Source organism: Drosophila miranda, chromosome 2 (assembly GCF_003369915.1).
Source record: "Drosophila miranda strain MSH22 chromosome 2, D.miranda_PacBio2.1, whole genome shotgun sequence".
Taxonomy (NCBI): domain Eukaryota; kingdom Metazoa; phylum Arthropoda; class Insecta; order Diptera; family Drosophilidae; genus Drosophila; species Drosophila miranda.
This window is the reverse complement of record NC_046675.1, coordinates 23522542-23548670: the sequence shown is the minus strand read 5'-3', so window position 1 is coordinate 23548670 and position 26129 is coordinate 23522542. Positions and strand designations below refer to the sequence as shown.

The 26129-nt window shown below is 43.3% G+C and overlaps 3 protein-coding genes across 4 annotated transcripts; all 3 read left to right on the top strand.

The window, feature by feature from the left end:
• Positions 1-76: 76 nt before the first annotated feature.
• On the top strand, positions 77-2238 carry LOC108154127 (pickpocket protein 28). The gene is made up of 4 exons (XM_017284260.2): positions 77-470; positions 530-632; positions 689-981; positions 1044-2238. The coding sequence occupies exons 1-4, from the start codon at positions 156-158 to the stop codon at positions 2070-2072; spliced, it is 1740 nt and encodes a 579-aa protein (XP_017139749.1). The 5' UTR covers positions 77-155; the 3' UTR covers positions 2073-2238.
• A 263-nt stretch (positions 2239-2501) lies between these two features.
• On the top strand, positions 2502-7144 carry LOC108154120 (importin-5). The gene is made up of 5 exons (XM_017284248.2): positions 2502-2725; positions 3341-3490; positions 3559-4653; positions 4717-6070; positions 6138-7144. Exons 1-5 carry the CDS (start codon positions 2645-2647, stop codon positions 6773-6775), a joined length of 3318 nt encoding a protein of 1105 aa, XP_017139737.1. The 5' UTR covers positions 2502-2644; the 3' UTR covers positions 6776-7144.
• A 15286-nt stretch (positions 7145-22430) lies between these two features.
• LOC108154128 (protein spartin) lies at positions 22431-25334 on the top strand. 2 transcript variants are annotated; one of them, XM_017284262.2, is made up of 5 exons: positions 22431-22579; positions 22684-22783; positions 23286-24465; positions 24520-24826; positions 24885-25334. In XM_017284262.2, the coding sequence occupies exons 3-5, from the start codon at positions 23301-23303 to the stop codon at positions 25114-25116; spliced, it is 1704 nt and encodes a 567-aa protein (XP_017139751.1). In that variant the 5' UTR covers positions 22431-22579; positions 22684-22783; positions 23286-23300; the 3' UTR covers positions 25117-25334. The 2 variants fall into 2 exon arrangements, with proteins under 2 accessions (XP_017139751.1, XP_017139750.1); XM_017284261.2 differs by having other exon boundaries at positions 22431-22606.
• Positions 25335-26129: the final 795 nt, after the last annotated feature.

Sequence of the window (26129 nt, the reverse complement as noted above, 5' to 3'; positions counted from 1 at the left end):
TCACGAACTAGAGCGAACTAGAACCAAAAAAAAAGTCGATAGTACCAGGGAAGAAACATCGCAATTTACTCAACAAATACCAGCGGTCTGGCAGCCTAAAGTAACGGGATAAATGCTTCTTCATCCTAACATTATTTTGCAAATATTTATTAATCATGTTTGTGAGTGCCAAAAACTGTGCAATGGACAGCACCATGTCGACCTGCGATTCTGAACTGGAGAGCCACAGTGGTGGTATTGATCTTACCTCAAAGAAACCGCGCCAATCCGCTAACGTTGCGACCGTCTGCAAGGGATTCCTTACCACATATCAAGAATACTGCTCCCACACCTCCTTACACGGTGTACAGTACCTGGGCGACCACCAACGTCCGATGCGGGAGAGGATATTTTGGCTGTGCGCCTTTCTGATCTCCATTTACGGCTGTGCCACGCTGATATCCAGCGCCTACACCAAGTGGACGGAGACGGTAGGGGATCTATTGCCTAACATCTGTAATTGGCCGTTGTTGATGGTGTATCTTTCCAGCCTGTGATTGTTAGCTTTGCTGAGAAATCAACGCCCGTGTGGAACATACCCTTTCCCGCCATCACAGTCTGCTCCGAAACCAAGCGAGTGCTGAAACCGAAAGGTTGGACAAATGATTGATTAACCAGTTCCGTTGCCTAAAATGTAACCTTTTTCCAGGCGAGGAGACTTCGTTTGCGGATCTTTACAGTCAGTTCAATATTGAGATGCGCTCCTCGCGCGTTTTCAAACCGCAAAACATCACCGCCCTGGAGATGGAGGAGTTTCGCACACTTCTTCACGTGTGCAACACGCAGTTAATTGACCAGGCCATGCCGCTAATTTCTGGCGATGATGTTGACTACTTTGATGTGCTGGAACGAATGCTGCCCCAGTTCGATCGGTATTTCTTCTACTGCCGCTGGCTGAGCCGCTTTGGTGAATGCGACAAGTTCTTTCGGAAAACGCTCACGGTGAGCGTTAAGAAATCTGACTAATCCGCTCTTTAACATTTTGTTCCGTGTTATTCTTTAAGGAGGAGGGCATCTGCTATACTTTCAACGGGCTGAGCGCGACCGACATCTACCGAGAAGGCACCTACCAGTATCGGTACAGTGCCGATGCCTTGGACATGGAAAACATCAGTTCACACTCGGCCTGGTCGCTGGAAACGGGCTATGATGTGGAGAGCGATGTGGTAACGTATCCAGCTCGCGTGCTCAGTGCTGGGGCTCGGTCGGGCATCTTTCTGGCCCTGCAGAGCTTCAAGCAGGAGGTGGACTACGCTTGCCGTGGTCCTGTGCAAGGATTTAAAGTTCTACTACATGCCCCGGACGACGTGCCGCAGGTCTCAAAGCAATTCGTGCGCATTCCCATGGGCAAGGAGGTCCTCATTGCGGTCAAGCCAAGCATGATTACGACGTCATCGGGAATTGCCGAGTACCATCCGCTGCGGCGGCAGTGCTTCCTCAGCCATGAGCGGGCCCTGCGCTTCTTCAAGATCTACACCGAGTCCAATTGTCAGCTTGAGTGCTTGGCCAACTTCACGCTCACCAAATGCGGCTGCGTCAAGTTCTCGATGCCCAGGAATATGGATATGCCGGTGTGTGGCGAGGACAAAATCTATTGCTACGATCGAGCCGAGCGGCAGCTCCTCGTGAGGGAGTTCCATCGCGTGAAAGCACTGAATGCGGAGCGAGACGCTCCGCGGGGAGTAGAAACGGCGTGCAATTGCATGCCGGCGTGTACTTCTTTGGCCTACAACACGGAAATCTCGCAGGCGAACTTTGATCTGGAGGAAATGCTGATTGCCGAAGGTGACACAGATTTCATGAAGGAATATGCCGGCTCCCAGATGTCCCGGCTCTCCATCTACTTCAAGCAGGACCAGTTTATAACCTCGAAGCGGTCGGAGCTGTACGGCATAACCGAGTTTCTAGCCAATTGTGGGGGTATTTTCGGCCTCTTCATGGGCTTTTCCATACTCAGCCTGGTGGAGATGATTTATCACTTTACCCTGCGTTTCTGCACTAATATGAAACACTTGGTCAAAGTGGATGAATAATTCATACATATGTAATTCAGATTTTCCCTGTCCCTGGACCACGGCAATGTTGCCCAGGGCAACAGTGAAAATTCTTACCTCAGTTTGTTTAATTTATTTTATATTTATAATATGTGTTAAATATCTGTTGCACTCAAAAATATAGCTCATTTAATTTAAATCTCAACCGACAGTTTGAGATGCAAATTGGTGCCGGCCCTGGGTGTTTTCGCTTGCGCGCCAAAACTATCGTATCAAAGTGGCCTTAGTGCTGCCACATGCGTGAAATTTACAACTGAAATTGCCAATTTTAAGTCAAAAATAAATGAATTTCTACAAAATTATATTTGAATAGCACTTCACTCATAAAATAAAACAAGTATCACCCTCAAAAGGAGCAATAAAATTGAAACGCACAGAATACAACTCTGCTTAGAAAATTGCGACATTTTGGCAATCCGGCTTCCCGTCTTCTATTGTTCGGCTCTGCTCTTTTTTAAGGCGGCCTTCGTCGCGTGAAGATTGTGAAAATTTGTGGTTTTCCAATTACTTTTGTGTCAATTGCAATTAATTTGATTTAATTACAACACAACATGTCTGCAGACCAGGCCCAGTTCCAGCAGCTCTTGGTTTCCCTGCTATCTACGGATAATGATGTTCGCCAGCAGGCCGAGGTGAGTGGCTCGTTCTTGAGAAGGACGGGAGTGAAGGAGGGGGGATCAACAAGAAAAATTGAATTGCAGCAATTTCGTGATGCGCAATATGCATATTGGCGTGCCATCGAGTATACAAAATTGGGCACAGACATTGCCTCTTGTCTGCGATATCCCTTTTGTTCGCAGGCATATTTTTTCCTATTAAATTTGTGCCCTGAATCATCCGCACACAAAACGTGTTTTTGCTCTCCCTTTTGACGCCACATTCGCATGTGTGTTGCGTCTCTTTCGGATGAAGAGCGACAGCGAGAGAGACACGAATCGGAGGAACAAAGCAAAATACCATTTGAGAATTGAACAATTTCAAATTTTTTATGATATAAGTATGTATTTTTCGGGCAAACGGAAACAAAGAGCAGGTGCAAAAGCGCGGTGGAATGACGCATTGGATAGATGGTGGATGGGAAAATGCAATCTGTTTAATATTCCGTGTTGATAAGCGCCGTGCTCGGCGGTCGAGCACATGGCAACGCCCGCCGACCTTGAGGCAACGGCTCCACCCACCTGGAAACCAAATCTGTTTTCGTTCGTTATTCACGTTTCGGTTTGCTTTTTCTGATATTCCGATTTCAGGATGCCTATAACGCCCTACAGCGGGATCTGAAGGTGACACATCTTCTGGCCAACATCCACAATGGGCAGCAATCCGAGGAGGCCCGCCAGATGGCCGCCGTTCTGCTGCGTCGTCTCTTCACTACCGACTTCCCAGATTTCTACAAAGAGGTTGGAAATGCAACTGAAAGGAGTTCCTGAAAGAGTGGTTTTCTAATGAAATTTCTACCGCTCCGTAGATTCCACCAGAGTCCCAGAACCAGCTGCTGCAGCAGATTCTGCTGGCCGTGCAGCAGGAGGTGACGCCCCAGCTGAGGAGGAAGATCTGCGAGGTGGTGGCCGAGGTGGCGCGCAGTCTGATCGACGATGATGGCAACAACCAGTGGCCGGATATCCTGCAGTTTCTCTTCCAATGCGCCAACTCGCCGACGCCCCAGCTGCAGGAGGCCGCGCTGCGGATCTTCACGAGCGTTCCATCGATCTTTGGCAACCAGGAGACGCAGTACATTGATCTGATCAAGCAGATGCTGGCCAAGAGCATGGACCCCAGCTCGGATCCTGAGGTGCGCATCCAGGCTGTGCGCGCTGTTGGCGCCTTCATCCTCTTCCACGACAAGGAGAAGGAAGTGGTAGTGTACAGGCACTTCAGCGACATGCTGCACCGGATGCTTGTCATCACCGGCGAAACTATCGAGGCCCAGGACGACCAGAGTCTGCTTAAGCTGCTGATCGACATGACCGAGAGCTGTCCCAAGTTCCTGCGGCCCCAACTGGAGTTCATCTTCGAGATCTGCATGAAGGTGTTCAGCTCAAAGGACTTCGAGGACACCTGGCGTCATCTGGTCCTGGAGGTGATGGTCTCCCTCTCCGAGAATGCCCCTGCCATGGTGCGCAAGCGTGCGGAGAAGTACATCGTTGCCCTGATCCCCCTGGTGCTGCAGATGATGACGGATCTGGACGACGACGATGACTGGTCGACCACCGATGTAGTGGACGATGACGATCACAGCGACAACAATGTGATTGCCGAGTCCTCGCTGGACCGCCTCGCCTGCGGCCTGGGAGGCAAGATGATTCTGCCCCAGGTGATGAGCTCCCTGCCGGCGATGTTGAGCCACAGCGATTGGAAGCACCGCTTTGCCGCCCTCATGGCCATCTCGTCCATCGGCGAGGGCTGCCACAAGCAGATGGAGGCCATACTGGATGAGGTGATGTCGGGCGTGCTAAACTTCCTGCGGGATCCCCATCCGCGCGTGCGATACTCCGCCTGCAATGCCATCGGCCAGATGTCCACGGACTTTGCCCCAATCTTTGAGAAGAAGTTCCACAGCCAGGTATAAGATCGCACATAAACGAAATCTTGAAATGAATCTGATCTTTGCCTTGTCCTCGTTTAGGTGATTCCCGGCTTGATGCTGCTGCTGGACGATGTGCAGAATCCCCGTGTGCAGGCTCATGCCGGCGCCGCTTTGGTCAATTTCAGCGAGGATTGTCCCAAGAATATTTTGACACGCTATCTGGACGGGATCATGGCCAAGCTGGAGGCCATTCTAAACTCCAAGTTCAAGGAGCTGGTAGAGAAGGGCAACAAGCTGGTGCTGGAGCAGGTCGTGACCACCATCGCCTCTGTGGCGGACACATGCGAGGCCGAGTTCGTGGCCTACTACGATCGCCTGATGCCGTGCCTCAAGTTCATCATCCAGAACGCCAATTCCGAGGATCTGCGCATGCTGCGCGGCAAGACCATCGAGTGCGTGAGCCTCATCGGACTGGCCGTGGGCCGGGACAAGTTCATTGGGGATGCCGGCGAGATCATGGACATGCTGCTGGTCAATCACACCGAGGGCGCAGAGCTGGCCGACGACGATCCGCAGACCTCCTACCTGATCACGGCTTGGGCACGCATGTGCAAGATCCTGGGCAAGCAGTTTGAGCAGTATCTGCCCCTGGTGATGGGCCCAGTGATGCGCACCGCCTCCATGAAGCCCGAGGTGGCAATGCTGGACAACGACGAGGTCGAGGACATTGAGGGCGATGTCGACTGGTCGTTCATCAATCTGGGGGAGCAGCAGAACTTTGCCATTCGCACTGCCGGCATGGACGACAAGGCCTCCGCCTGCGAGATGCTGGTCTGCTACGCCCGAGAGCTGAAGGAGGGATTCGCCGAGTACGCCGAGGAGGTGGTCCGCCTAATGCTGCCCATGCTCAAGTTCTACTTCCACGATGGAGTCCGAACAGCCGCCGCCGAGTCGCTGCCGTATCTGCTCGACTGCGCCAAGATCAAGGGACCCCAGTACTTGGAGGGCATGTGGCTCTACATTTGCCCCGAGCTCTTGAAAGTCATCGTCACTGAACCGGAGCCGGAGGTGCAGTCCGAGCTGCTCAATTCGTTGGCCAAGTGCATCGAGACCTTGGGCCCGAACTGCCTTAACGAGGAGGCCATGAAGCAGGTCCTCGAGATCATCAACAAGTATGTCCTGGAGCACTTTGAGCGCGCCGACAAGCGTCTAGCTGCCCGCAACGAGGAGGACTACGACGATGGCGTCGAGGAGGAGCTGGCCGAGCAGGACGACACCGATGTCTACATCCTGTCCAAGGTGATTGACATCACACACGCCCTCTTCCTGACGAACAAGGCCCTGTTTCTGCCAGCCTTCGAGCAGGTGGCTCCGCACTTTGTGAAGCTTCTGGATCCCAGTCGTCCACCAACCGATCGCCAATGGGGTGTGTGTGTCTTTGATGATTTGATTGGTGAGTGGCGACCGCGGAATAGTGGATCCTATAGAATAAAATGAACATATCGTTTTCAATGTTGCAGAGTTTTGTGGCCCAGCCTGTGCCCCGTACCAGCAGATCTTTACGCCAGCCCTGCTGCAGTATGTGGGCGACAAGTCACCGGAGGTGCGCCAGGCTGCTGTTTATGGCTGCGGTGTTCTGGCCCAGTTTGGTGGCGAGCAATTTGCGGTCACATGCGCTCAGATCATTCCATTACTGGTGCAGGTCATCAATGATCCCAAGGCCCGCGAAATCGAGAACATCAATGCCACGGAGAACGCCATATCGGCCTTTGCCAAAATCCTCAAGTATAACAAGTCGGCGCTTTCGAATGTGGATGAGCTTATTAGCGTGTGGTTCTCCTGGCTGCCCATCTCCGAGGATCCCGAGGAGGCCACCCACATCTATGGCTACATGTGCGAACTGATCGAGGCCAATCATCCTGTAATTTTGGGCGCCAACAACTCCAATCTGCCGCGCATCGTCTCGATCATCGCCGAAGCGTACTGCACCAAGGTGTTGGAGGCCACCAGTGCGACCGGTACCCGTATGCTCACCATCGTCAAGCAAGTCGAGTCGAATCCCGATGTGATGCAGGCCTGTGCCAGCAGCCTGAGTGCCGAGCAGCAGCAGGCTCTGCAGGACGCCTACCGGGAGCTGGCCAGCAAGGCGGCTGCCTAAAGAGGGGATCATCACCATATACTCCATCCCCCCACTTTTGGATCCATAAAAAACGATAAAAGGAGCATTACTCTCGTTATTATTTTGTACTCTTGCCGACAGTATCGTCGCGTATCGGCAAATGCATTAAAAACTATGTTAAGACAAGGATCCACACACATTTTTGTGTGCATCCATCCATAGAATTATACAGATAATGATTCTATTTATACATTGTGATTTCAATCAAAACTCTTCTCTCACGAAGACAAAAAGTCTGCGACTTCTTAGAATTTGACATGTTGAATGGATGGAACCCATTGCCATCATCAGAAATACAAATTCCAATAGATTATTTTCGTTATTCAACACGATAAGTGTTATATACAGGATATATATTGTATATTTGGCCAATAACCACGGCCACCACCTCTCTTCCCCACATACAAAACTCTCTCACACACAACACACCCACGAAAGTCAGGATGTGAGCGTCGTCCGAATCGAACGAAATGTAATATGCATTCAAATGATAAAAATGTATTTTAAAAATCATTAAAAAGGTCGAAATAAATAACAAGTAAAACGAAATAATTAATAAAAACTATATTTCAAAAATATTACATTAAGAATGTGCATGATGCGATGAGATGTTCTCAAGCGTATTTCAAACGAATCGGAAGCACAGTCAAAACTACACGCAACGCTCTTCGTTCTGTTTGGCCCTTTGTTCTTCTTTGAATCCGGCTGTTCGACGGGCGGCAGCTGAAAGAAAACGGAATGAAAACTAATACGAATTTGGGCAATGGATTTGGCTGCCGCCGGTGGACCATTCTTCTGGTACTCTTGCTGCTGCAGCTTCAGTTTCTTCAGCTCCAAACTGACTCTGGCCATGGTGGCCGAGTATTCCTTAATCTCGGCGAGATGTATCTGAATGGCAGTGAATATCTCCTGGGTTGTGCGCAATGCTGTGGCCTTGGGTTGGCCTTTTTGGGCATTGCCGCAGAACGTATGGAGGTGAGCTGCGGGGCCACTAGGTCCGTGTCGTGTCTCCGCTGGGCGCCGTCGGTTTAATCAATCAGATATCCTAGGGCGGATGGCCCATACTCTACATACAATCATTCTCAATGGCATAGAACCAGGAACCGTAATCATTATAAGTTATATAATAAAAATTACTTGGTAATGATCATATTTAAATTTTTTACGATTTTCTTCACAGATAATCATTATTTTTGAGTAATTTGATAAAACTTAGGATTAATCATTATTCTTGATCAAAAAAAATAAAACTCAAAAATAATGTTTATCAATGATTTTTATTTTTTTCGCTTAAAATATAACTCAACAGGAATTTACGGCTTCTGTGTTAGAATGTTCGCCAATATTATTGCATATCCTTGTCAAAGGACCACAAAGCTACACCCTGCGCTAAAATTTTCTTTTTGAAAATAAATTTAAAAAATAATAAATTAATATATTATATTACATTTTATATATTATATTTCGCTCAAAATAAATCTCAGCATTTATTTGTGTTATTTATGTAAATATATATATTTGTATTTATTGAAACTACGTTACTACTGCTTTTATGTATCAATAACAAATAAAAGATAAGGAAAGCTAGTTGCTCATAGTCGTACCTGAGGGGGGAAGAAGACTTACGAAGACTTACTTGCGCTTGACTACGCTCATGCAATTTATTTATCTATTTTTAGAATTGCTTATCTTAAGCCGCGAATGTTAATGCATTGATACTTAGTTTTTGGTGATTATTCTTAGTCGCGTTTCAAGATGGGTCGCAAACGTAATTGTATTCCGCGTAATTTTTTTACATTCCACGCGGAAAGTAATGTTTCTGAGTGTAAAATTTGCAAATTGACTTTGAGTGGAAATTTTGTGTGCAATCTAAAGCGGCACTTAGAATATGAAACTTGGCCGAAAACAAAAAAACCGAAGTGCCCGAAAAGAAAAAGAAGTTTTCGGGGGTAATGGGGCAAGATGATGTCAAGAATGCCTGTATTGACCTGGTGACTGCCGCAAAACTTCCGTTTGCTGTACTAGACTCAAAAGGCTTTAAGGCGTTAACAGCTCACATATTTAGCGGCTTGGATATGCCCACTGTAACTTCCAGAAATATTATGAGCTTAGTCGAGGAAAAGTACAGCCAAATTAAATGCGACATGGTCAAAACATTCAAAAACAGAATCCTCTGCCTTAAAATGGACACGGCCATTGTCATTGTCAAAATTAATTGTTGTAAAATTAAATGATACTTATTAATTAAACGTATTTCCGACAACAAAACCAAAAATAACAAAAAAATTTTAATGTATTTTCAAAAACAAAATTTTAGCGCAGGGTGTAGCTTTGTGGTCCTTCGACAAGGATATGCAATAATATTGGCGAACATTCTAACACAGAAGCTGTAAATTTCTGTTGAGTTTTATTTTAAGCGAAAAAAATAAAAATCATTGATAATCATTATTTTTGAGTTTTATTTTTTTTGATCAAGAATAATGATTAATCCTAAGTTTTATCAAATTACTCAAAAATAATGATTATCTGTGAAGAAAATCGTAAAAAATCAAAAGTTTACAAATCATGGCGGCAATGCAGAGATTGTACAAAAATAAAGATTTTGGTGTAAATAGTGTTTTTCTAGGTCCATTAAAAATAAGAGATTTTTGTATTAAAAAAAAAAAATAATGATTATTTACGGTCCCTGCATAGAACTGCTCACGACGCTCCTCCCTCAGTTTGGCTTTTTTTTCCTTAAAAAAGTTATTTGTAAAGTTCATGCCGAATCTGTCTCCAACATTTGCTTCAATGGCTCTGGCGGGAGAAGCGATTATGCTTCTTCCGATGGATGATATGAGTGACGATGGACTCATATCGTCACACCCGGCACAGAGGCCAGCGCGACCAATCCGTACAGCCTCGGGGCCGAGAACATACAGAAAAACCCTTAAAAATTAGTATTAATTAATAACTGTCAGTTTATTAAACAAATGATAGCTTGGAGAAATATGGAAAAACATTTCTTTGGGGGAGGGGAGCCCTGGTACAATGTGGTGTAGAAGAATGTGGTGCTGCCATCCGGCCAGGCGGAGTCTTCTCTAACATTGGCCCGGCACATGGGGCACGTTTGCTCGCGTTTGATCCACGTCTGAACTCACTCATCACAGAAAATTTGTCCACACACTATGGCAGATGTGGCAGACAGAGCCCGCGGCATCCAGAATCCAGAAATGGTCAGAATCCTACAAAGAACAAAACATAATGATTATATATGGAAAAACCTTTGACGAATATGGGATACAACGTACAATTTTCCGTCTGAAGGTTTTAAATGCTTGTAACGCTTGCGGGTATGCTGCCCATCACAAATGCATCCCGATTGTGCTCTCGCAGACCAAATCTCCTTATCCTCCAGAGGATAAGAAGAAGCCTCCGGCAATCTTCACGGTTCACTTTCAGATCGCAGTCTTTGTAATAATCGATGACTGCGTCGCAGATTGCAATCCTCTCCGATCGCTTCATCCTCCTTTGGCTGTGCTTCAACACTTTGTACCGCGATGTCAGGTCTGGGGTCGACATGAAGATCTAGAGCACGCTGCCGTGCCGTGCCAGAGATCTGGGAGCGGTGAGAAAGGTGAGGCACAGTCATTTTGGGGCGGCTGTTGCTCAAAGTCAGCTAAGTCAGTTGATATGTCCCCCAGAATGCATTCAATTGAGTGCAGTTCGTCATTCAGAGATTGTTGTTGCTGCTGCTGTAGTTGTTGTTGTGGATGCTGCTTATGTTACTGTTGTTTCTGAAGTTGCACCTGATGTGGCGGATCCGCCTACACAGGCTCCTCGACGAGATCGGCATCGCCTCCCGGATGTGTGATGTGTTGTGGGTGAACTCTTCTCTGTCCAGTATCAAATGATTGTGATGTGGCATATTCGCAGGCTTCGGCTCCGATTGAGGATTCGCTGTCAGCTGTGGTTGCCTCTTGATTGCTGGTGACACGCCCACTGGTCGCAGCGCCAGTTGGGAGAACGGCGCCCTGTATTCTGGCGAGGAGTTGAGCTGTGCGCCGCCGACTGTTGGTGCTTGCTCGAGGACATGTAAGAAAACGCAGCTTGCTGCTGTACTGCTGGCACCTTGGAGCTGGCTCCCGTGCTCTGCGGCCTGGGCGATGGCAGACCGACCATTCCCTGTATGCTTTGCTGGCTGGGCTGTGACGTATATGGGCGCAGACGCGGTCACATTTGTGGATAGAGTTCGGAGAACGGCACCCTGTATTGTGGCGAGGAGTTGCTGCTGCTGCCTCCCAATATAGCGTCGATGGAATGCGCAGTCCAATGGTGGCCCGGAAGCGCTGCATTCGGCGCAAACTGGCCATAGGCTGATGCCTCCCCTTAAAATCGTTGTTTTCTTGTCGAACCGCAAAACTAATTGAACATAACCAAATCTTCTCACTCTGCGTTGAAGTAAAATTGTGTTGTAATGCGGATCATGTCATATTACATCTATTTTAATTGCGCCCACCAGCACCAGGCGTAACAACAGTAGCAGCCGAAACATGTGGGTGTGATGTTTCAGCAATAGATCCCGGGAGCAGAATTTGTAAGCAGAATATGAATATATTTTATGGTATTATATTATTGTGGACGTTGACATGCAATGACTGCATCTTTCAAGAGGCGATGCAGTTACTGCACCGTCAAGTGGCCCGTGTGACACCAGCAGAAGGCTGTTACGCGCGGATCCCAGGCGAACAAGTATGAGTATGGTTCAAAGAATAAAGCAACGCCATAATTTAAAGACATACAAAAAACAAAAAGTTCCGAAAAAAAAGTCTGCGACAAGTAGAAGTCGGCAAAACGAGAGTGCGAAAGCTTTATGATCGCTTGCTCAATGATGCAGCTCAATGCGTTATTATGGACGACGAAACTTATGTCAAATTGGACTCGAAAACTTTACCCGGCCCTCAGTTTTATACAAAAGTTAAAGGTGGAACTGTTGACGAGTCGGTGTCAACAATTCAAGTCGATAAACTTGGGGAGAAAGTGCTAATATGGCAGGCCATTTGCACCTGCGGCCTAAGAACCAGTGCTTTTTCACAAAAGGGACTATCAACGCCGATGTGTACATGAAGGAGTGTTTGAAAAAGCGTCTTATACCTTTTTATGAAAAACACAATGTGTCAAGAATATTTTGGCCAGATCTGGCGTCCGCGCACTATGCCCGCTCAACTTTAGCGCTACTTGACTCAAAAGGCATCAATTTCGTGTCAAAAGAGGAGTACCCACCAAATTGCCCAGAGCTCCGGCCAATTGAGCGATATTGGGCATTAGTTAAAAGAAATTTAAAGAAGAATGGTAGTCTCTCCGAAAACATGGAAGATATGAAAAAAAACTGGATGCGTGCGACCCGTAGGATTACCAAAGAGTGTGTGCAGAACTTAATGAGCGGTGTTAAGCAAAAAATTCGATCAAAAATAAGAGACTAGACATTTTTTTAAATTTATTAACAAAATTGAAAGTTAATGTTTTTCTCTAAAATTACAAAAAATTAAAATTGAAATCGGAACGAAATCATCGAAGTTATAGGAAAAACAATAGATAATATTGAAAAGATGAATCCGGCTTTGAATCTCTGGAAAAAAATTCAAAGCCCTAAATGGGAAAAATATTTCCCAAAAAACGGAAATTAAAAATTTGCATGCAAAATTGCACGCATTCACTGTCCAAAATGAAAATTATGTACAAATAAACGATCTAGAGAAAGAAATTTCTCAACTTAAATCAACGAGCCCGAACAGGGCTCATGAAGAAAAACAATGTAGTGTTTCGCTGCCGCTCCAAGTATTTGAGCCTGGCTTTCAAGGCGAACATATTGAAAAGTTGAAGAAACTTGTACAAAAAATGGATGAGAGTCACAGAAATTGTGCACTAATTTTTGATGAAATGATCATCCAACCAGAAATATGTTATCTTGCCAATGTTGACCGAGCAATTGGTTACGTAGACCTGGCAGACGGAATTTCCGATAAGGAACAATACTCCTCCCAAGCCACTTTTGTTAACAAAAATGTAAATCCAAAATACGCCCAAGCCATTGCTCAGGACGTGAAAGATTGATCAATCCGCAAGTACCTCAGTTCGTGTGCGATTACGTACATCTATTCAAGAGTGTTAGAAATAACTTTTTGAAACACGACCTAATTACACCAGTCGGAAAAGTGACATGGAAAGTTATCGAAAAGTTTTATGAAGTCGATTCATTAAATTCTTTACGTTTGGCACCTAAGCTTACAGAAAAGCACATCAATCCGAAAGGATTTGATTACATGAAAACCAATTTGGTGGTCAACATATTTTAAGTTGGTCAGCACAGGCATTAAAATGTTTGCTGATCGTGGTACTTTTGAAGACAAGGATGCAACCATTGCTACATCCATGTTTTCAAAAAGTATGAACGATGGTTTCGATGTATTGAACAATACATACTGCCATGCCAATAAAACGTTCTCCAATCGCTTGGATGAATTCGTAAGTTATTTGGGAAAGATTAAATTCGGCCCCCGAATCAGATTCCCAAGCCAGTTGCCTGAAAAGGCTGATTGAAACTTGCAAAAGAATCAATCATATTACAAAAGATCTTTTAGATATAAAACAAGTAAATACCAGGGGTTTCAACCAAGATTCCCTGGAAGAATATTTTAATAGTTTAAAGCGCGAAATTGGGTGGCAATATGATAGCCCAACAGCAGCCCAGTTGGTTCAGCACCGGCCTCTAGAAATACCTGAAAAGGTAAATTTGGAGGATGACGGTAACCAAAATTACATTAAACAACATGGACTAATTGTATATCAAACGAAAAGTTTGAATCGCCCAATTGGTAAAATTGCGGAATTCGCTGTTGTAAGAAACACATTAGGAATTGTTCTGAACATTGAATGTACTATCTGTCAAAGAATAGTAGTTCCTGATGGAAAGAAATGGATGCATGAAGGGCAGCTATGTATATTCTGAAAAGAATAGCCCTTATACGAAAAAAATAAAGGGAATAAAAAAAAATGGCTTTTGTGAATAGAAAATATTTACATGCTGAACAGCACTCATCGCCCATTAATTTGTAATAATATTTATAAGAATATAAGGCTACAGAAATGTAGGCTGTCCGATTTACCATCTTTTTCATTATTGAAAAAGAAAAGATCGCTTATGAGGAAGAGTGGTGTCTTCCGAAACAGTCTAAATAAATATTTATGTTTTATACGATTTTAAATCTTTTCTTAAACATTCGGCAACGTGGATATGACCCGCGATTGATGGCCATCATAAGCGACGGATCCCCGCCAATATGTTCTAACAGGTAAGACGTAGGGAAATGTAAGGAAATGCGTTTATATATAATATGTATATATATACATATATATTGGAGAAGGCCGTGGAGATTCTCGGGAGAATGGCCTCAACAAAATTCAGCGGGCAGTTGCCACCATCGCTAGGGGAGCTGTCGGCGGGCGCCCTGCAACTCCTGCCCGATCTTAAAAATATTCAATCATTCTGTAAAAAATTGCAAATGTCAGGCTCCAGCAGCCCAACAAGACGCCAAACACCGATTCCCGTCTCGAGACAATTTTTAAGCGGCCCAACTTTAGCGCTACTTGACTCAAAAGGCATCAATTTCGTGTCAAAAGAGGAGTACCCACCAAATTGCCCAGAGCTCCGGCCAATTGAGCGATATTGGGCATTAGTTAAAAGAAATTTAAAGAAGAATGGTAGTCTCTCCGAAAACATGGAAGATATGAAAAAAAACTGGATGCGTGCGACCCGTAGGATTACCAAAGAGTGTGTGCAGAACTTAATGAGCGGTGTTAAGCAAAAAATTCGATCAAAAATAAGAGACTAGACATTTTTTTAAATTTATTAACAAAATTGAAAGTTAATGTTTTTCTCTAAAATTACAAAAAATTAAAATTGAAATCGGAACGAAATCATCGAAGTTATAGGAAAAACAATAGATAATATTGAAAAGATGAATCCGGCTTTGAATCTCTGGAAAAAAATTCAAAGCCCTAAATGGGAAAAATATTTCCCAAAAAACGGAAATTAAAAATTTGCATGCAAAATTGCACGCATTCACTGTCCAAAATGAAAATTATGTACAAATAAACGATCTAGAGAAAGAAATTTCTCAACTTAAATCAACGAGCCCGAACAGGGCTCATGAAGAAAAACAATGTAGTGTTTCGCTGCCGCTCCAAGTATTTGAGCCTGGCTTTCAAGGCGAACATATTGAAAAGTTGAAGAAACTTGTACAAAAAATGGATGAGAGTCACAGAAATTGTGCACTAATTTTTGATGAAATGATCATCCAACCAGAAATATGTTATCTTGCCAATGTTGACCGAGCAATTGGTTACGTAGACCTGGCAGACGGAATTTCCGATAAGGAACAATACTCCTCCCAAGCCACTTTTGTTAACAAAAATGTAAATCCAAAATACGCCCAAGCCATTGCTCAGGACGTGAAAGATTGATCAATCCGCAAGTACCTCAGTTCGTGTGCGATTACGTACATCTATTCAAGAGTGTTAGAAATAACTTTTTGAAACACGACCTAATTACACCAGTCGGAAAAGTGACATGGAAAGTTATCGAAAAGTTTTATGAAGTCGATTCATTAAATTCTTTACGTTTGGCACCTAAGCTTACAGAAAAGCACATCAATCCGAAAGGATTTGATTACATGAAAACCAATTTGGTGGTCAACATATTTTAAGTTGGTCAGCACAGGCATTAAAATGTTTGCTGATCGTGGTACTTTTGAAGACAAGGATGCAACCATTGCTACATCCATGTTTTCAAAAAGTATGAACGATGGTTTCGATGTATTGAACAATACATACTGCCATGCCAATAAAACGTTCTCCAATCGCTTGGATGAATTCGTAAGTTATTTGGGAAAGATTAAATTCGGCCCCCCGAATCAGATTCCCAAGCCAGTTGCCTGAAAAGGCTGATTGAAACTTGCAAAAGAATCAATCATATTACAAAAGATCTTTTAGATATAAAACAAGTAAATACCAGGGGTTTCAACCAAGATTCCCTGGAAGAATATTTTAATAGTTTAAAGCGCGAAATTGGGTGGCAATATGATAGCCCAACAGCAGCCCAGTTGGTTCAGCACCCGCCTCTAGAAATACCTGAAAAGGTAAATTTGGAGGATGACGGTAACCAAAATTACATTAAACAACATGGACTAATTGTATATCAAACGAAAAGTTTGAATCGCCCAATTGGTAAAATTGCGGAATTCGCTGTTGTAAGAAACACATTAGGAATTGTTCTGAACATTGAATGTACTATCTGTCAAAGAATAGTAGTTCCTGATGGAAAGAAATGGATGCATGAAGGGCAGCTATGTATATTCTGAAAAGAATAGCCCTTATACGAAAAAATAAAGGGAATAAAAAAAAATGGCTTTTGTGAATAGAAAATATTTACATGCTGAACAGCACTCATCGCCCATTAATTTGTAATAATATTTATAAGAATATAAGGCTACAGAAATGTAGGCTGTCCGATTTACCATCTTTTTCATTATTGAAAAAGAAAAGATCGCTTATGAGGAAGAGTGGTGTCTTCCGAAACAGTCTAAATAAATATTTATGTTTTATACGATTTTAAATCTTTTCTTAAACATTCGGCAACGTGGATATGACCCGCGATTGATGGCCATCATAAGCGACGGATCCCCGCCAATATGTTCTAACAGGTAAGACGTAGGGAAATGTAAGGAAATGCGTTTATATATAATATGTATATATATACATATATATTGGAGAAGGCCGTGGAGATTCTCGGGAGAATGGCCTCAACAAAATTCAGCGGGCAGTTGCCACCATCGCTAGGGGAGCTGTCGGCGGGCGCCCTGCAACTCCTGCCCGATCTTAAAAATATTCAATCATTCTGTAAAAAATTGCAAATGTCAGGCTCCAGCAGCCCAACAAGACGCCAAACACCGATTCCCGTCTCGAGACAATTTTTAAGCGGCCCAACTTTAGCGCTACTTGACTCAAAAGGCATCAATTTCGTGTCAAAAGAGGAGTACCCACCAAATTGCCCAGAGCTCCGGCCAATTGAGCGATATTGGGCATTAGTTAAAAGAAATTTAAAGAAGAATGGTAGTCTCTCCGAAAACATGGAAGATATGAAAAAAAACTGGATGCGTGCGACCCGTAGGATTACCAAAGAGTGTGTGCAGAACTTAATGAGCGGTGTTAAGCAAAAAATTCGATCAAAAATAAGAGACTAGACATTTTTTTAAATTTATTAACAAAATTGAAAGTTAATGTTTTTCTCTAAAATTACAAAAAATTAAAATTGAAATCGGAACGAAATCATCGAAGTTATAGGAAAAACAATAGATAATATTGAAAAGATGAATCCGGCTTTGAATCTCTGGAAAAAAATTCAAAGCCCTAAATGGGAAAAATATTTCCCAAAAAACGGAAATTAAAAATTTGCATGCAAAATTGCACGCATTCACTGTCCAAAATGAAAATTATGTACAAATAAACGATCTAGAGAAAGAAATTTCTCAACTTAAATCAACGAGCCCGAACAGGGCTCATGAAGAAAAACAATGTAGTGTTTCGCTGCCGCTCCAAGTATTTGAGCCTGGCTTTCAAGGCGAACATATTGAAAAGTTGAAGAAACTTATACAAAAAATGGATGAGAGTCACAGAAATTGTGCACTAATTTTTGATGAAATGATCATCCAACCAGAAATATGTTATCTTGCCAATGTTGACCGAGCAATTGGTTACGTAGACCTGGCAGACGGAATTTCCGATAAGGAACAATACTCCTCCCAAGCCACTTTTGTTAACAAAAATGTAAATCCAAAATACGCCCAAGCCATTGCTCAGGACGTGAAAGATTGATCAATCCGCAAGTACCTCAGTTCGTGTGCGATTACGTACATCTATTCAAGAGTGTTAGAAATAACTTTTTGAAACACGACCTAATTACACCAGTCGGAAAAGTGACATGGAAAGTTATCGAAAAGTTTTATGAAGTCGATTCATTAAATTCTTTACGTTTGGCACCTAAGCTTACAGAAAAGCACATCAATCCGAAAGGATTTGATTACATGAAAACCAATTTGGTGGTCAACATATTTTAAGTTGGTCAGCACAGGCATTAAAATGTTTGCTGATCGTGGTACTTTTGAAGACAAGGATGCAACCATTGCTACATCCATGTTTTCAAAAAGTATGAACGATGGTTTCGATGTATTGAACAATACATACTGCCATGCCAATAAAACGTTCTCCAATCGCTTGGATGAATTCGTAAGTTATTTGGGAAAGATTAAATTCGGCCCCCCGAATCAGATTCCCAAGCCAGTTGCCTGAAAAGGCTGATTGAAACTTGCAAAAGAATCAATCATATTACAAAGATCTTTTAGATATAAAACAAGTAAATACCAGGGGTTTCAACCAAGATTCCCTGGAAGAATATTTTAATAGTTTAAAGCGCGAAATTGGGTGGCAATATGATAGCCCAACAGCAGCCCAGTTGGTTCAGCACCGGCCTCTAGAAATACCTGAAAAGGTAAATTTGGAGGATGACGGTAACCAAAATTACATTAAACAACATGGACTAATTGTATATCAAACGAAAAGTTTGAATCGCCCAATTGGTAAAATTGCGGAATTCGCTGTTGTAAGAAACACATTAGGAATTGTTCTGAACATTGAATGTACTATCTGTCAAAGAATAGTAGTTCCTGATGGAAAGAAATGGATGCATGAAGGGCAGCTATGTATATTCTGAAAAGAATAGCCCTTATACGAAAAAAATAAAGGGAATAAAAAAAAATGGCTTTTGTGAATAGAAAATATTTACATGCTGAAAAGCACTCATCGCCCATTAATTTGTAATAATATTTATAAGAATATAAGGCTACAGAAATTAGTGTTGTGTTGCTCATGAGTGAGTGAACAAAAAAGAGTTGTTCACTTAAGTGAGCAACTGAACATGTTCCTTCCAAGCTGTTCTTTTTTGTTCACTTGTTCTTTTTTGCTCACTTGTTCTTTGTTGTTCACTTGTTCATTTTTGCTCACTTGTTCTCTACTCACTTTTTGCGCAATTTTGCTCCTCAAAGGGCATATTTCGTTCTGGCAGTTGTTGCTCATATTTGCATTTACTTCATACTTTTTGTATTACCGGCAAAACTGTTTATTCTTTTGAAAATTCAGTATGTCGCTAATTCGAAGTATATTCGATACTTCGATACTTGTTGCTCATATTTGCTTTTACTTCATACTTTTTGTATTACCGGCAAAACTGTTTATTCTTTTGAAAATTCAGTATGTCGCTAATTCGAAGTATATTCGATACTTCGAAAGTATAGTGAAATTTGGAATAATTGCATTTTTTTTTTTTAGTTTTATATGTTTGATTAAATGTAACGTATTTTATTTGTGTAAAAAACTGTGGTGCTTAGTGATCTGTGCGTGAACAGTGAGCAACTGAGCAATCTAAGTGAGCTAGTGAGCAATGAGCAACTGAGCAATCTAGGTGAACAAGTGAGCAATATGAGTGAGTTGACTCATTTACTAAAAAAGAACAAGTGAATATGTTCCCCAAAATGAGCAATGTTTACCCAACACTAACAGAAATGTAGGCTGTCCGATTTACCATCTTTTTCATTATTGAAAAAGAAAAGATCGCTTATGAGGAAGAGTGGTGTCTTCCGAAACAGTCTAAATAAATATTTATGTTTTATACGATTTTAAATCTGTTCTTAAACATTCGGCAACGTGGATATGACCCGCGATTGATGGCCATCATAAGCGACGGATGCCCCGCCAATATGTTCTAACAGGTAAGACGTAGGGAAATGTAAGGAAATGCGTTTATATATAATATGTATATATATATATATATTGGAGAAGGCCGTGGAGGCCGAGGAGATTCTCGGGAGAATGGCCTCAACAAAATTCAGCGGGCAGTTGCCACCATCGCTAGGGGAGCTGTCGGCGGGCGCCCTGCAACTCCTGCCCGATCTTTAAAAATATTCAATCATTCTTTAAAAAATTGCAAATGTCAGGCTCCAGCAGCCCAACAAGACGCCAAACACCGATTCCCGTCTCGAGACAATTTTTAAGCGGCCCATCGATGAGGACGCCGCCCAGGTGAAGGTCGACGGCCCGACCAGCAGCCATGCCGTGACATTCGAAAATGTAAGCGAATATACTATATTCGGATGACAATACTCCAGGCGAGACGTGATTGGGAGCATCATTTGGACTGAATCGAAAAGGTTTTCGGTTTTGAGCTCCAAATTGTTGTTTCTGTTTTCCGTTTTGTTTTTGTGCGGAAATGTCGGAGCTCTCGAAACTGGAGACACTTTCAAACAAAAACGCACGGCCAAGGAGCACGGCCTGCCCTCCGTCGGGGTGGCCGACAGCACTCGTGCGTGCATAATCCACGCCGAGGGTTTATTTAATTGAAGTTTAAATTAGCTTTAAAATAATTTAGTTTTAAACAATTTGAACCGACTAATATAATCAAAAGCCATGCCCCCCGAGAAGAAGATTTGTTGCGGAGGTTCAATAACGCTCCAAGAAGTGTGGTTGCGGAAGTTCGATTACGCTCCAAGAAGTTTGGTTGCGGAGGTTTAATAACGCTCCAAGAAGTGTGGTTGCGGAGGTTCAATTACGCTCCGAGAAGTGTGGTTGCGGAGGTTCAATTACGCTCCGAGAAGTGTGGTTGCGGAGGTTCTGGGGTGCCATGGTGCGCACGGTGCTGACTCCCTGCGCACTAGGTTTAGAAGAGTAGATGTTTACAGTTAAAAAAAAAAAATAAAGTCGCGCGGCTTCGACTGTGCTCGCCTTTTTATAGCAATTGGCAGCGCCGCCATTTGCGAAAATGACTTCGAAGTAGCGCAGTCGCGTCGCCGCAAGTCTGCCTTGCAAGAGCGAGAGAGATATATCGGCTGTCGCTGCATGTGTGAGATTTTGTATGCGCTTGCTTCTGAGTACAACAAAAATACGTCAGCCGACAGCGCAGCCGCAGCTGGTGTCTCTCTGTCTCTCTCTCTCTGCTTTTGCAAGGTAGCAGAAAAGGGTGGGTTTTGTGTTATATATTTATTGTATACTTACAGTGCCGCTTTTTAACCAACTTACCGATTTATATGAAATAATTGTTTGTGCATAGATTGATTCATTGTTAATAAAGCAAGAAAGTTTGTGGTTTCCAGGACACGTTTTTAAAGCTATTTATTAATTTTTTCAAAAACATTACAAACGAGGGGGAACGTTGTGAGTTGTGAGATAATATTAAGCGACGCGACAAAGAGTGCGTGCAAGAGAGACAGAAAATCAGTCTGAGCGTGACGTCAGGCGTTGCGTAGCCACTGCAAATTGATGTGTTCCTTTTGGCTATAAAAATGATCCGATCTAATCCAGATTCAGCAACCGGATAGATATGGTCATTCTCTATGATTGTGCGTTTTTAGTTTTCTCGAATCTGCACTATTGTGGATGCAACAGATTTTCGTTCTTTGTGGGGGCGAAAGGGGGTGGGGCGAAATTCTGAGATATATGTTTTATAGTGAGATCTAACAGGAGTACGGATACCAAATTTGGTTACTCTAGCGTTAATGGTCTCTGAGATTTGTGGATGTAAGCCGTAGTATAGGTCTTTGTATACCCTATTTTGTTAATTTTATATGAAAGTATACATATTGATATGAAGATAAAACGTAACTAATAAAGACCTTTTCTCAAATTGACATTTTTTAAACATATTTATGTATATGATGAGTGGTTTGTATATATATCTCGATCCTGGTACCTATTCTTGGTCTCTGCAAGAAGACAATAAGCTTTAAAATATCGTTGAAATAATATTTAATAATATTAAAATCTATTGAAAATAAATTTTTTTTTGCCTGGGATGACAAACATTCACAATTCTATAACATCCATTTCCCCCAGGGTATGTGTGCATGGAATGGGACTCATTGTTGTGAACCAGTTATGACGACTAATTCTTGGTTATTCTTTCTTCCGTCGAATATTCCCAGCTATATAGATCTCTTATTTTTGCCCAGATAATTTTATATGATTGCTGAATCAATTTTGATCAAGATTAACTACTTTTAAGTACTAGAAAATCTTTTATTTTGACAAAAACACGATTTCAACAAAAATGTTCAATAGTCACAGGTTGTGACGTCAATGTTGCTGGCATTTGCAGACTCTTTGTTGTCAACCAGGGTATGGGCGTTTGTATACCCTATTTCATGAATATTATATAAAGATACTGTTTTCCAACCTGCTTTCAAATGTAATTAGTAAAGACCTTGTCTTAGATTGCATTTTTTTTGTCTATTCATGCATTCGATTAGGTGTTTGTAAATAAATCCTGATCCCAGTACCAGTTCTTGGTCTCTGTAAGAAGACCACTAATTGAAAAATATCGTTTAAAATAGATACTGACTAGTTTCTGCATTAATGATATACAAATTTATAAAAAGGATATATAGTCTTTAATAAGCTCAAAGTTACGCATCTCTAGATATGTACGTATTTTATTGTTACTGACTGAACGTAGCTAAGCCTCCCTAAGAAACAGCTGGATAAGAAGCACAAGAAAAAACAGACTAAGCAAAACAGAAACGCAAAAAGCAAACATTCCACAACCAACTCGAACACTTTTTGAACGAATTTAGCAATGATAATTATTAATTTAAGTTTGATTCTCACATAAAAAACGGCAACAAGAAGCTATCTATTAAACAGGTAAGGCCAAACCCCGGAAAATGGCTGGTGAGTGTTAATTGCGAAATATGTAAAATCCATGACGAAATCTTAGAGACCACGACGTGTCGCCACATTATTTCTAGATCGATGATTTACTGATCAAAGTACATCCGAATCCGATTGAATCTCAATGAAAGGGAAAGTTCTGGCAGAGTCAGTTAAGCTTGAAGACAAGAAAAGAGGGTGAGTGCAACAAGTGGGCGTGATAAATCCGATTGTGTATGCAGCAAAGCGAAAGAAATTTCGTTGGCCAATATTCAATTTTGAGGAGAGGCAACAGCTGCCCCTTGAAAAACTCACGAACCGCAGGCGATGCCACCCCGAAGATGATCCTAAATCGAAGAAGGGCCGTAGAAATATAACCTTCGAATCGTGGAGGAACTAGAGGATGCCTCTATATCGTGGCGGAGATGTCATCGAGTCGGAGCAGAAAACGAATGTGCCTCGACATACAATATAAACCTCATACATCGGAGAAGAAAAAGAGCGCACAAACGGTAGAAGAAACACCGAAGATGTCTGACGCATTTTGTCAGCAATGAAACGGAAACTGCGCGAAAAGTGTAAATTTTTCAGTGGGTTTTTCGTAGCTGAACAGCAAAGATGGATATCTACCAACAAGTTTGATTTTCTATAAATTAAAATTATGCAAAATTGAAGTACTTTTTTATTTTTATTTCATCAGCTACTAAATTTCGTAATGGCATCCACGGAAACCGAGTTCCTCGAGGCGTATGGTCAAATCCAAGCGGCCTACAAGGCCGCTATGACGCAAGTGGAGCTGGCCCTAGACCGCGAGGAGCAGGAGGACACGCAGCAAACTATTGGTGCGTATGAGCGAGCCCTGGAAATGATTGAAGAAACCTTTGCCATACCGGTGGGCCTGCCCGATGAGATTGATGCTGTGCAGACGCAATGGAATGACGCTTGCTCCCTGATACAGAAGTTAAAGAGCGCCAAGACGGAGGTTAGCTATCGCGTTAAGGTGTTGAAAGCCAAGAGCCTCCCCATCGATGACAGTGCAGAGGAGGCAAAGGAGAGGGAGCGCACCGAAGCAGATGGACAGAGTACCAGCCGTCAGCGACCCTTGCTGGCCGAAAATCCATCGACCTTTTACGACATAGCCAATGCCAGCGGCACTCCCAGAACTTACAGGGAGATGGCTGTCGGTTTGCGAGAGCTCTTGGCCAACCAAGAGGCTAATGCTCAGCTGGACGAGCTCTTCCAGGCTCAGATCAAGCTCTATCGCATCGAATCCAGCGGTGTGGTAACCACCATTACAGGAAGCACCACCATGTCCCTGGTGATGTGCACCGTGGCCGGCAAGTGGAAATATCTCAGCGGAAGCACCTTTATCCAGTGCTCTATGACGGAGCAAGAGACTCCCACGGCTACTGGTATGATCTGGCTGTACCCGCTGGTGCCCTTGATCACCAATTGTTATCGCACGGAATACGGAGCCTTCATTTTCCCCGATATGGAGTGCCAGGAGCCGGGAAACGCCTTCGGCATCATGCTAGTGAAGCCACAGCGTCCGCTGAGCTCAACGGCCGGGGAGTCGGAGGAGGAGCAGATGCAGGATCTGCAGCAGTTTTTCCTTGACCTCCTCGAGGCTGTGCTGGCGGGCACTGTAGAGCAGCTGAAATCGCCGAGCACCCAACGTGCTGGCTCCGGTCCGGGCACCAGCTCGGAGCAGGTGTCCAAGCACATTGTGTGCGCGGCCGATTTCATAGCTCGCAATCTGGTCAAGGGAGCGGAGAAGACAGGTGGTCTGATGATGCGAACTACGCCGTACCTCATCTCCAAGATGTCGCCAGCCTCGACGGAGGCCCCCACTCAGGTGCCGTCCTCCGTACAGTCGTCAGGTGAGTCTTCAGCAGAAGTAATCTTTCCAGGATTTCATTGACTTTCTGCCGCAGTGGAGGTGGCTCAGAAGGTAACCCACGCGGCGGTTGGAATGACTGGTTGGTTAGCCGGAAAGGTGGGCACCGCCTCGATGGCCGTTGGTCGCTACCTGGCGCCGCACATCCAGGAGCAGGGCTCGAAGCTGCTGCAGAAGGGTTTTGGCTACGACACCACCGAAGCGAACAGCACCATGGACGGGGCCCTCACAATAGCAGCGGGAGCTGTCGAGGGCTTCAGCACTGTCTTCGATGGACTTGAAACATCGGCCAAGATCCTGGGCAACAGCCTGAGCGAGAACTCGGTCAAGATTATAGAGCACAAGTGAGATCAAGCGTTTATGCTCACTAGAATCATTTTCACAGATCATTTTCCCTTGCAGATATGGACCATCGGCTGGGAATTTGGCCTGCGGAACCTTCGATACGGTGGGCAATGCTTTTGTCATCAGCCAGAACGTGAATTATATTTCCCCCAAGGGCATAGCCAAGAAACTCGCCAAGCGGACCGGCGAGGCCGTTGTTAGCGATTATAAACGCGATTTGCGTAAACCGGAATCTCATTATATTAACGCCGGAGCCCTCTATCCAGATCTCAGAGCAATGAAGGAGTGATGAGGAGTAACCAAAGATATTTCCCATATGAATATAAAATTCTCGTTAAAATTGCACCACTATTGCATATTTTATGAATCAAACCTAGAACATTTGTTTCATGAACATACATATATTATGCCAAACAAAGAGAAACCAAAAACGGAAGCTTATCAATTGTAATTTGTAAAAATTTTAATAGTAAATTATCTAATATTTGCTTTACGCTTCGAACCAAACCGATTTTGTCTGATAGTTCTGGGCCTTTAAGAACTTTTAATGAATTATTCATGAACTTTGCATTTCTGATAAGCTGATAAATGCACCTATGTACATATATGTAGATCAGGCCCAAAAACTGTGTAGCTTCAGCTTACCATCTGGAAAAATTAAGATATAGGGCTTTAAAGATCAAAATGTATAATTTTTGGTGGTATTTTTTCTCCAAAATTTTGACTTTGAAATCTGGGTGATGCCCGAAAAACAATATTTCTTGGGCTTTCTTTTTGTTCTTTGATAAGTAATTCATAATTACATTGATATGTAGTTGTCATGTATCATTGGTGTAGTTGCCGTGTAAGAAAACTGCTTAAGTGAAAATTTTGATTGTTTAAACTGTTACGAACCTTTGTTTTCTTTGGGACAAGGCCGTCTAGCGAGTCATCCCAGGGCTGGGTACTTCCCAAGCGCTCAGGTCGCACACTATACCAACTAATTGGACACCTCGGACAAATTCAAACTACAAAAGAAACCGACAAAAAAAAACTGCAACAATATCACAGGAACTTCCCTCCCTTCAACACAGACGTGGAGCAGGTCGAGGTGTCGATGTCTTTACCTCCGACGTACCCACCCTACCTGAGATCCGAATTATAACGCTCTGGATCTACCTGCCATGTGCAGTCTTCTTACCCTCTCGTTGTTGTGGCTCCTTTTCCACCCCCCATTCGAAACAATTAGCAACTTTTTGTCTACCTTATTATTTGTACGTTAACTTCATACTTTTACATGGTATCATTACTAACTTATGCCCG